The sequence below is a fragment of the Acaromyces ingoldii genome (genome assembly GCF_003144295.1).
Source record: "Acaromyces ingoldii strain MCA 4198 unplaced genomic scaffold FA10scaffold_10, whole genome shotgun sequence".
NCBI classification, from domain to species: domain Eukaryota; kingdom Fungi; phylum Basidiomycota; class Exobasidiomycetes; order Exobasidiales; family Cryptobasidiaceae; genus Acaromyces; species Acaromyces ingoldii.
This window is the reverse complement of record NW_020290256.1, coordinates 276,007-285,218: the sequence shown is the minus strand read 5'-3', so window position 1 is coordinate 285,218 and position 9,212 is coordinate 276,007. Positions and strand designations below refer to the sequence as shown.

At 50.3% G+C, this 9,212-nt stretch overlaps 3 protein-coding genes across 3 annotated transcripts; 2 read left to right on the top strand and 1 right to left on the bottom strand.

Moving 5' to 3' along the window:
- Positions 1-1,465: 1,465 nt before the first annotated feature.
- FA10DRAFT_263221 (hypothetical protein) lies at positions 1,466-3,051 on the top strand (the record flags this gene model as incomplete). Its single annotated transcript, XM_025520189.1, has 3 exons — positions 1,466-1,594; positions 1,898-2,782; positions 2,872-3,051. 3 exons carry the CDS (start codon positions 1,466-1,468, stop codon positions 3,049-3,051), a joined length of 1,194 nt encoding a protein of 397 aa, XP_025373922.1.
- Positions 3,052-4,597: 1,546 nt separating this feature from the next.
- On the top strand, positions 4,598-4,843 carry FA10DRAFT_222344 (hypothetical protein; the record flags this gene model as incomplete). Its single annotated transcript, XM_025518560.1, has 2 exons — positions 4,598-4,710; positions 4,780-4,843. Coding segments are annotated over 2 exons (177 nt in total), but the record flags the coding sequence as incomplete, so codon positions are not given.
- Positions 4,844-6,867: 2,024 nt separating this feature from the next.
- FA10DRAFT_291804 (hypothetical protein) lies at positions 6,868-7,604 on the bottom strand (the record flags this gene model as incomplete). The annotated part of the gene is made up of 3 exons (XM_025524371.1): positions 6,868-6,924; positions 6,990-7,211; positions 7,245-7,604. Coding segments are annotated over 3 exons (639 nt in total), but the record flags the coding sequence as incomplete, so codon positions are not given.
- Positions 7,605-9,212: the final 1,608 nt, after the last annotated feature.

Sequence of the window (9,212 nt, the reverse complement as noted above, 5' to 3'; positions counted from 1 at the left end):
AATGTGGGCGAAGACGAGGCACAGGAAGACTCTGAAGACGACGGCGGGGTCAGAGATCTGTCGCGGGCTTCGCCGTGCACAAACAATGCCATACGTTTTCTCTCACGCCATATGGGCGTTCCTCTGGAGAAGGAGCTCTCATCTCTCTTTAGTGCTCTCCTGCAGGGATCCTGGACAAAAAGTAAATGCGTCAGATCGTTTGCCCGTTTCGGAATCGGTATCTGATACAGAGAGAACCACAGGGTTGAAGGCTGCGATGCCTTCTGACTCAATCTTTCTCAAATAAAAGGAGAGGTTCGATGGTGCCAAATGATCCTGTGGACCTCAAAGGTCTAGGCTATGTCTGCGAGAGTTGCGTCATTAAATTGTACCTTCAGGCTTGTCGTCGCACTGGCCTCGCCCTCCTCGATCGGGTATAAGACTGATTATCCAACGGAGGAAGAAAACAAGAAACACAGTCGAGATTAGGTGCGATCCGCCTTCAATCGAAGATCGAGCAAGCAAGAGCGGTTGTTATCCATAGGGCTCTCGGTCGAGTAAAGGTGAAGGGACAAATGCTGCTGCGCTAGTATTCCAATTGATATGTTTCAGCACCTATATTTAAGCCAATTAGAACGCTACAATATTCTACCAACTTTGCAAACAAGGCCGAACACCAAATTTGTCCATTGCGAAAGAGCAACTTGATATCTGACAGATCCAATTGTAAGAGAAACTCGGTCCTCAAGAACTTCCTTTCTCGATCCCAACCCGCATGTATCAGAATTTTCTATCTTCTAGCCCATTCATATCCGTTGCCCCCGCGTAGAATGCGAGGTGTGAACACACTTGCACGCTGACGCAACGGACACGATATCAGTCTTACTCTTTCCGGAAAATTCGGCGGCATGAAAGGAAAAGACGTCACCATATGTTCAACCCCAAGCATGGCTGCTTCCTTTCATTGGCTGAAAGTTGCTTCAATCTTGTGTACCCTTTCGCCTTGAAGAAAGCTTGCCCGTGACAAAGCTGTCGCTTTGTAGCACCCTCAACAAGCAGGTAAATTTCCATGAAAACAAATCACGGCGGAAAAGGACAAAAGAGACAGAGATCGTTCGGTGACGTCGCCAATGCTGTTGGCCAAGGCTTTAACGACCATCAAATTTGGCGAAGATAAGGGACGAGTGGCTTTTTCACCGTACCGAGGTTTCGCTACATATATAGAGAAGCAGAGTTAGAGGAGTGTGAGAGCTTAGCTAGCATTAGGCCGACATTCACCGTACTGGAAGGTATGTCGAAAAGAGGTGACAGAAGCGCAGACCTGAAACTCTTGTGACGGCGAACGCGATTATTAAGGGGCAGTTGTCAAGCGATCGCAAGACAGCTACTCCCGAGCCATCTAGCTCTGAGGCAAATTACCGGTAAATCAGAAGAAGCGAGATGTCGGACAGGTGTTAGAACTCAAGAAAGGTTCGAGAATATGACAATGGTGAACGTAACGGCGCAGGACGAAGGAAACACATCAGTAGTAGCGAGCGAGACATTGACCGATAAAGAGACCGACAAAGTGCTGGCGAGGAGACAAGACAAGATTGGGAACGATTCAGACGAATCAGTACATTCTCCTCGCTCCTGGCCTCAACCTACAAGCTCTATATCCGTGCAAGAACTTTCTGATAGCGAAAGTGCGGTGTCAACGCTTTCATCTGCTGTCAGCTCTTTTACGGGCTCCCACTCACGCATGCAATCTTCGTCTGCGTCAGACAATTCGCAACGTTCTTCAGTCTTTCACAGCACTCACTCTCGCATTTCTGCTCCAGGTCTTGATACCTCTGCTCCTTTGGCGGGCCCATCCGCGGTTGCGAATGTTGTCTCTTCTTCAAACCTCGCTTTCAGATCTTTTCAAGACCCTGCAAAGTTGCGATCTTTGCGAGACCAGGAAGTCCGAGACAGCGGCAGTCACGAAAGCGCCACGAGTTGTAGGGACTCTCCGGCTCCCGTCGATTTCTCGTCCTCGGGGAACCTGTATGACTCCTCTACTGCAATCATTGCGGACAGAAGGGATGAGGTAACGAAGCGATGTTCTTCTGTAGACAAGTCTAAGACGATCAGCGCAGAAGGTTTGAACGACTCCCACCAGGACTTGCTCGAGCGCGAAATCGACAACGAAGATCTGAGAGCGACGCGGATAAGGGTCAAGGACGTCGTCTCGCCAAGCTTGCCGCGCTTCGGCAGAAAAGGAGGCGATGAAGCGAGGGGCAGCAAGAGTGTCTTCGAATGCGAGAGCCATGGAACCAAAAGGGGGGAAGAGGCCGGAAAGATGAGGGGAAAAGGCAAAATCGCAGAAACCCTGTCAAGGACGAAAGCTTTGCACAGGAAGGGCAGGAAGAGCTTCGGAACTTTCAATGATTTTCGCGCAGCTCAGACGCTGGCGGCCGAGGAGGACAAGATCGAGTCTCAATGCCATTCTGAAATGCGCCCTAGCCATCTGAAAACGCCCCCTTCTTCTTCTTCAATAGAGATTGAGGAAGCAGCAGCGACCTCTCCAAGGTCTGCTTCGCGAGAGGCAATTATCAGTACTGCTACGACGAGCATGCACTCTCGAGCATCGCCGCCGCCGCTGCTCTGCCGCGAGACAGATGGTGAAAGTTCTCAAGATCAGACACCCCCGTCTCATGTCATTGATACGATAAGCGAGACTCTTTCCGGGTGCGTCAACGAAGGGTTCCATGAGATAGCGAAGAGGCCCGCTGCGACAATACCATTGACAAGCATCGACGGCAACATCACGAGAACGACCGCGGTAAAAAAGTATACTCGAGAGGCCAACATCCTTCATCCGCCTCGCTTCGATGCGAAATTGAGTTCTGCACCAACAAATTTGGATCAAAGAGCGGTGTCGGCCGGCATAGAGCGCAAAAGCCAGTCCTGGTCGCCCAGCAACATCATGTTATCATCAACAAAAGGAACGGCTCCAATCTTGCAATTACCTGTCGAATCAAGGGCTGTCGAACCAAGGCCTGTCGACCCATGGGCAAAGCAAAACACAAGGAGCGAAAGGATGCCGTCTGACATTAGCACCGCGAAGCTGTCATCCTCATATGATGACGTTTCGATTGAGCCGAGGACTATTCAGAAACCTAGCCAAAATATGATGACGACAACAATCGATGCGCCATCTGTCGGTCGCTCAGGTGGCCGCTCTTTTACCCGCATACTGAAGAGTTTACGAAGAGTTCGAGCAAAGGGCTGTAGCCAGATTCCAAAGGCATCAGCGCATTCCACAATCCGGAACAGCGCACAGAAAGGGCTCGCTCGACAATCAATGCCGAAAGATGTTGTCGCGAGATTGTCTTTTTGCGTCGAGCAAAGACGAAGCCGAATAGAGGATGACACATCGGCACTTACTCTGCTCGATCGCGGTAGTCAGCTGCGAGTGCGTCGCGCATCCTCGTTTGCAGGACTTAAGCAAGAATCTCCATCCTCTCGGCCGCATCAGGACGTCGGCAAATCGTCAAGCGTCACAGGTTGCGCTATTACTTCCCAAAGCTTGAAACTCGAAAGTCGAAAAATCCAGAACATCACAACATTCGCTTCCGAACACGACGATTCTAATTCTGCCGGCAACATCTGCACTATCAAGCCACATATACCAGTAAGACCAGAGAGTAGCAGTTCGGTGACTTGCAAAAGGGCTTGGATTGATCTTATTCTTCGACGAGGGCGAGGGCGACCTGTGCAGACAACTTTTGCTCTGGACTGTGATCGCTCGCCGATTATCTCACCCAATCATGCGAAGTCCTCGCTCTCTTCGGCATCTACTAAGCCCTGGAAATGGTGCACAAGTCGTTACGGGACGAAGCTGGCCAGGCAACAAAGGCGCTCGGTGCCATCGTCGTCGCCGTATCCTCAGCATGTCTCTCAGTATCCATTCAACTTACCGACAGATCTACGCCGGGATGACGAAGATGTGAAGACGATCACATTCCACTCACCAGCTAATGAATTGCCTCGAATGATGCTGAAAGCGAACTCCAAGCTACTTACTCAGGCGCACACTTTGAATCCTATTACGACAAATGGGGCCTCTGCTCCCAACAACTTTGCAACACCATGTTCCCTCCTATCATCGAGCCGTCAAACGGCATACGATATTCGAAACGACTGTGACGCAAGCAGGTCGAACCTCGGTATGCAAAGAAAAGGCAGGTATATCAGCAACTGTACAAATTCAGGAACGAGCGACCTGATATCTCACCCCACGTGTGCTGCGCCCCCAGTGGAGGAAGATCGATCCAGCAGTATGACAGCGGACTTTTCGAGGCTTTCACAACTCGATCCGAAATCGAACGTGGTTGTGAGCGAACCGACCAGCGGTCATCCACAAATGAGTCCAGCTTCGGCAGAGCTGAAAGCTTTCGCAAAGATGCTTGACGCAGCGGCAAAGGCTGACGCAGCTCGGATCGAAAACATTGTCCGAAGAATTCGCCTACATACGCCACCTTCAGAAATAAGAAGTTAACGTGTGAGACCCTAGTAAGTCTGGATTCCCCTTCACCTGACATGCGTCTGACCCACAAGGGATTTCTTTTAAAAATTCAACCGTATATTCAGCCTTTGCCCAATACGAGACTGTGGCCGAAAGTTTATTCAGCGATCGGCCCTGACAGTACACACGCGCGTTCACACTGGCGAGAGGCCTTACGTATGCGATACATGCTTCAAGGCCTTGTGAGTACACAAGCACCCATTGTCCTGCCGTGAGCCCCGAAGCTGATCAACTCCGGGGAAAATTTACAGCTCCGACTCAAGCTCGTCGGCTCGCCACCGACGTATCCACTTGGGACGTCGACCTTACCGCTGTGATGTTGAAGTAGGCACAAGTGAGGGTGGACTACCTCGCTGCCGCTGACCAGAGGTGCTTTTGCAGGGCTGTGGAAAGAGCTACTGTCGTAAGGCAACATTAAGAAAACACATTCGCCGCGACCATGCAAGCCTGGAGCAGAGCAGCCAGGGCCAAGAAAAAAAAGGCACAGTGGGTCCCGGTATCGTGGCAGTCGGCAGCAGCCTTGACAAGTCCCCGTTTTCATGTGCATCTCAATTGGGCACGCCAAAGAGCCACTTGAGTGCGCCATTATCTATAAGCAACAGCTTCAGAGGTTTCGGCCCCGGCGCTGGCGCCTCACACGATCCTCGCGCAGGGTCGCTTCATTATCAAGGCCGCGCCGAGACCAAGGACAATGTGATCGAGGGTCCTCGGGAAAGCACAGCCATATCGACGCGCACCAGCACCGGCGATTGCATCTCGTCGGACACGATGACGCATCCTCAGACCTGGCCGGAGAAGCCGCCGCTGACACCAGTGTACCTACACCAAAGCTTCGCGCAGCTCGACTGTTACCATCCTAGCTGTTTCGATGATTCGCCGCCGCCTCTGTCTGCTTCTTCCGGCGAGCGCTGTAGTCCGAAGAGGACGCCTCGAACTGGAGCTTCAGATCGCTCTTGTCGGCAACCAGACCAGCGCTATTATCATGCGCACATGCAGCGCTATACCTATGAGCAAGGATACCAGAGTCTGCCCTTCGTTGACGGGCAGAACCCCGTTGTGTCGAACGAAGTGGTCTCGATTGACACTCCGGCGATAGCTCCTCGTGAGCTTCAAACATCTGTCAAAGAAGCTTGCGTCGCAAGCAGTCAAAATGGCCTTCCGACATGGCAGAAGAAGTTGGCACAGAATATAAGCCAACTCAAGGCGAGAAAGCCAATGTCGGGAGCGTTGCAGACAGGAAGCGGAGGGTTTTGCTTTAAAATTGGTATGTGAGAGTATGTACTGTAACCTTGGCTGGAACGCGCATTCGACGTTGCGGCACATATTTATCTACATTTACGTTCTGCCTGTTGAGAATTCCTTCTTCTGCGATTCTCTCCAAGAACAGTAGTGGTACACTAAAGTTTTGTCGGTCGGGTGAAGAAGATCTGTGGGAGCAACAGCTTGCAACGAGTCTATTCCGAGATTTTGCCTGCCTCCCATTTAGTGAGGTGACACCTTCAGCCTCCTCCCTTTCGGCAGCTTCTCTTCATGCCAATGTCAATGCGAGTTTACGCTATCCGATGTCTCTCGTCTTACCAAGAGATCGGCAGTTGGCGAAGGCTAGTGCGTATGCACCCTCTCCCTCCTAATTCAAGACCATCCTCACCACAAAGCCCATTCAAGACTCATGAGTCTACGTACCACTGCCTCTGACCTGGGACGGACTCTTCCAATGAGCCAGTCTTAGTGACTGCAAGCTCCGCCGACCCACCAAAAAGAGCAGCTGCCTTTCGCATTGCAAGGCTCGCAAGCTTCGCTGCGGTGAATGCCACCCATGTCGGCAATGTCAAAGGAGAAACACGACGGCGCCTGCACATAGTGAAGGCCGGCAATCAAATCGACATGTCGATCGAAGGAAGAGGAGCTGTACTTCAGTGGTCGATGCTAGCCTTGTGTATGTGAATCGTAAATCTGGTTGATGGACGATTTTAAATGACGCAGTTTATTTTGAGGCCTGAGCGGCGACATATGGTAAAGATGCCGAGACACTTGATAGACTGACGAGCTTGTGTTGGGGCGACATTTTCTGAGTCGCAACTGATGAATTCTATCCGTCTACGTACGAGCGTTCCTCTGCGAGGGAGGGAAGAGATGCGGGCGACTTGGCGGCATATTTCAACGAACCTCTCGACGATGAATCATCTTCCTGACTTCTTCTGCTCGTTCAATCGCAATCTGTTCCCTACGTACGTAAAAGTGATCCAATCGCTTTGATTGATAACAAAAGAGGGAAGGCGACATTATTTTCGGACCAGCTAGATGCCCCACAAAGTCGGCGAGGACAGAAGGGAGAGCAGCTAGACAGACCTACTGCTATGTCTCCTTGCCTCGAAGAGTGCTACCGTCTCGTCAATCTGTTGATGCTGAAGTTCAATTCATTAGGTCGGACATTCACTTGGAGCGCTCGCTACAGACTCACCAAGAGCCGACGCTGCGCGGTCATTTCAGGGCTTGAGGCAGAGGTGATGCCAAGTTGGAAGAAGGCGGGCAAATCCTGGATGTAGGACCTGATTCTGACCACGGCCCTTCTACGATTTTCCTCAGAAAGACCCCTGAATGAAGGAAGCGAAGGTCTAATTACGCTGTCGACTCTTTCGACAATATTCTCATCGACTGCTTCACATCTGCTCGCCGACTTTGCCTGCTTGTTGCGCATAGCTACGGCATCTCTTACGCATTCGGTCAACTGAAAATGAGCAATCACGTATGAAGCCTCTGTCCATGTGTTGCGTGGTTGCTCTCGGATGATGTCTGACTTCAGGTGCTCATCACTGGCGTTCAGCGGCATGCGCGTTGTCGTCTGTAAAGGATGAATTCTATAGGTGAGACCATTTGTACCGGCCAACGACCAATCCTTGGCGCAGAGATAGGACCAGATCCGAACTCCTATTTCGAGAGATACGCAGTCGGAGGCTCGAACATCCTGAGCCGGTTGAACCTTGCCTAGCCGATGCAGACCAAGACCTTGTGCGCTAGAGATCGCTTCGTTTAGCAAGAATCTATACCACGCAAGCGTACCTCTCCCTTGGGATAGAATTAGACATGCCGCTTGCAATGCCTCCAAGGTACGAAATTTCCACAATTGTCCGACCTGAAGATAGCGAATTGTCTCTGCGTACCAACATGCTGTGAGTTAAATGCCGTTTCCATTCAGCGCTTGGGTTGCTCTGCCTGTGGACGTACAGCAAAGACGACCAAGATAATTGCTTGGATGATGTTTGGCACCAAAACACAATATGAGAAGAAAGGTCGCCAACGTGCAGGCGTCGATTGACTGATTATTGCCTAAAAGTACCATCTCGTCCTCGCTCAAAGCTTGACAAAGCCTGCTCAAGGCTGGTCCAAAAATCATGTGGCTGGCCTTGTGATTGACGTAACGAAGAAAGGTGGCGCAGAGCTCTCGAATGATGGTCTTGTTCGTCGTATTGTCATCATAAACTCTGATGAAAGCAAAGAATTCCGAGAATATGAGGAGGGTAGCATCTTTATTGATAATTTGTGCTGGTCTTGTCGATGAATTTTGACCGTCGTCCGTGGCTGAGTAGCTAGATATTGTTGTCCATCTGTATTCAGGTACGACAACAGAGGTACTAAGAGCGTCAAAGCCCTTCTTCGATCGAGCTGACGGAGACGACATATCTGCTGCTTTCAAGTTTTCTTCTTCACGATAAGTCGATCTCGATAACGCGGACGATGTTGCTACCTGCTGGTCGCATGCAGAGCGGGAACGTGGGCTTCTAGCTTCAAGCTCAGCAATCCTCTTCTTCATCAAGCAATCCATCTGTCTGATGATATCTTTTCTCTTCCTGTGCGAGACAATCGAGTGTCACACTCATCCTAGGTGGCATCTTCAAGGCCTTCGTACTGATCGACTTTTTTGTCCTCGGTCTCTGCGACTTCATTATGTCGCGTTGGCAGCTTTGTTCCAGCCCACGAGCTTTGCAATTTGAACAAGAGGGTGAACCACCGAGAAAATGGCACCTCATTTTCTTTTTTCGGCACCTCGAGCAGCTGGCCTTAAATTCCAGATGCAGAGGTTCGAGATGCTGCTCTTGCGAGTCCTTACCGATGATAGATGATCTCCCCTCCAAAGCTCTCGATGGATAAGGTGCGTTGGAAGTTTGCTTGACGCCATTTCAGGGATGGTTGATGCTCGAGGCACAGGTTTTCGTGTCGGTGGATGACCGTCAACTTACAATCGAGTAAATAAAAGGACGCTAACAGAAAGGGATGATAGTAGAAGAAATTGAATTCTCTCGAACGCGGGGCTTTAAATGATGCTACTACACCCGGCACTCCTTCATCTTTCTAGTTTTTTGGTTTTTTTTTCTCGTCTCATGCCTTACAGATTCTTCGAGCAATTGATACGATCAGATCTGAGGAGAGCGCAAGGTCAAGCGCAGACGACAGCAGAAAACTCGATTGACGGTTTGGATGAGGCCAAAAACTCGAAATTGATGAGCTCATTCGACTACTATAATGCAAGGAGCATAACCCTTAAACAGTGGGAACAATGGAAATAATGGAAACAATGGGAACAATGGGATCAATGGGAACAATGGGAACAATGGAAAGAATAGGAACAGTGGGAACAATGGAAACAATGGAAACAATGGAAACAATGGAAACAATGGAAACAATG